The 727-nt window shown below is 61.8% G+C and overlaps 1 protein-coding gene across 1 annotated transcript in view; it reads right to left on the bottom strand.

Moving 5' to 3' along the window:
- The window catches only part of LOC106899244 (voltage-dependent L-type calcium channel subunit alpha-1F-like), a gene marked incomplete at its 5' end in the record, with an annotated part of 18,326 nt that overhangs the window by 9,234 nt on the left and 8,365 nt on the right, over nucleotides 1–727 (bottom strand). The window contains 2 exon segments of the mRNA XM_014960989.1: nucleotides 16–241; nucleotides 458–656. Of these exon segments, the coding sequence (XP_014816475.1) occupies nucleotides 16–241; nucleotides 458–656 (425 nt within the window).

The following is a 727-nucleotide window of genomic DNA, read 5'->3' as shown; positions in this document are numbered from 1 at the left end:
GTCCCCCCCCCTCACCGCGTGACCTTGAAGACGCGGAGCAGGCGGACGCAGCGCAGGACGGAGATGCCGAGGGGCTCCATGCAGCCCCGCTCCACCAGCGCCGTCTCCAGCACCCCCCCGCACACCACGAAGCAGTCGAAGCGGTTGAAGAAGCTGCTGAAGTAGACGGGGGGGCCCAGGGCGTACAGCTTCAGCAGCATCTCCGCCGCAAACAGCGACAGCAGCGCCTTGTTGGCGTACGCTGGGGGGGGAACACGGGGGAAAAAAACACTCTGTGACCCCCCCTGGAAAAAACTGGAAGGCCATCAGTAGGATCCAGAGTGAACAACCCCTCCCTGGAGCCATCAGTAGGATCCAGAGTGAACAAAACCTTCTGTCGGGGATCAGTAGGATCCAGAGTGAACGTCCCCACCTCGTCCCCCCGGGGGGGGTGTTTTGGGGATGGGGGGGTCCGTACCTTGTGTCTGGGTGAGCCAGGGGGGCTGCCCGTGGTGCTCGGAGGCGATGGTGAGGGTGTTGAGGAAGACGAGGAGAAGAACAGTCCAGTAGAAGGAGACAGATTTCACCGCTGCCCGGCAGCGCCGGCGCCACAGGCGGTTCAGGCGGCGCAACTGGCGCCTGGAGGGGGGGAGAAATTGGTGAAATTTGGGGGAAATCTGGAAAATTTAGCAAAATTTGGGGGAAATTTGAGGGAGAGAGCAATGTGTTGGGTGACAAAGACCCCCCC

Source organism: Calidris pugnax, unplaced genomic scaffold (genome assembly GCF_001431845.1).
Source record: "Calidris pugnax isolate Ruff unplaced genomic scaffold, ASM143184v1 scaffold646, whole genome shotgun sequence".
Lineage (NCBI taxonomy): Eukaryota > Metazoa > Chordata > Aves > Charadriiformes > Scolopacidae > Calidris > Calidris pugnax.
The sequence above is the reverse complement of the archived record's forward strand: the minus strand, read 5'-3'. Positions and strand labels throughout refer to the sequence as shown.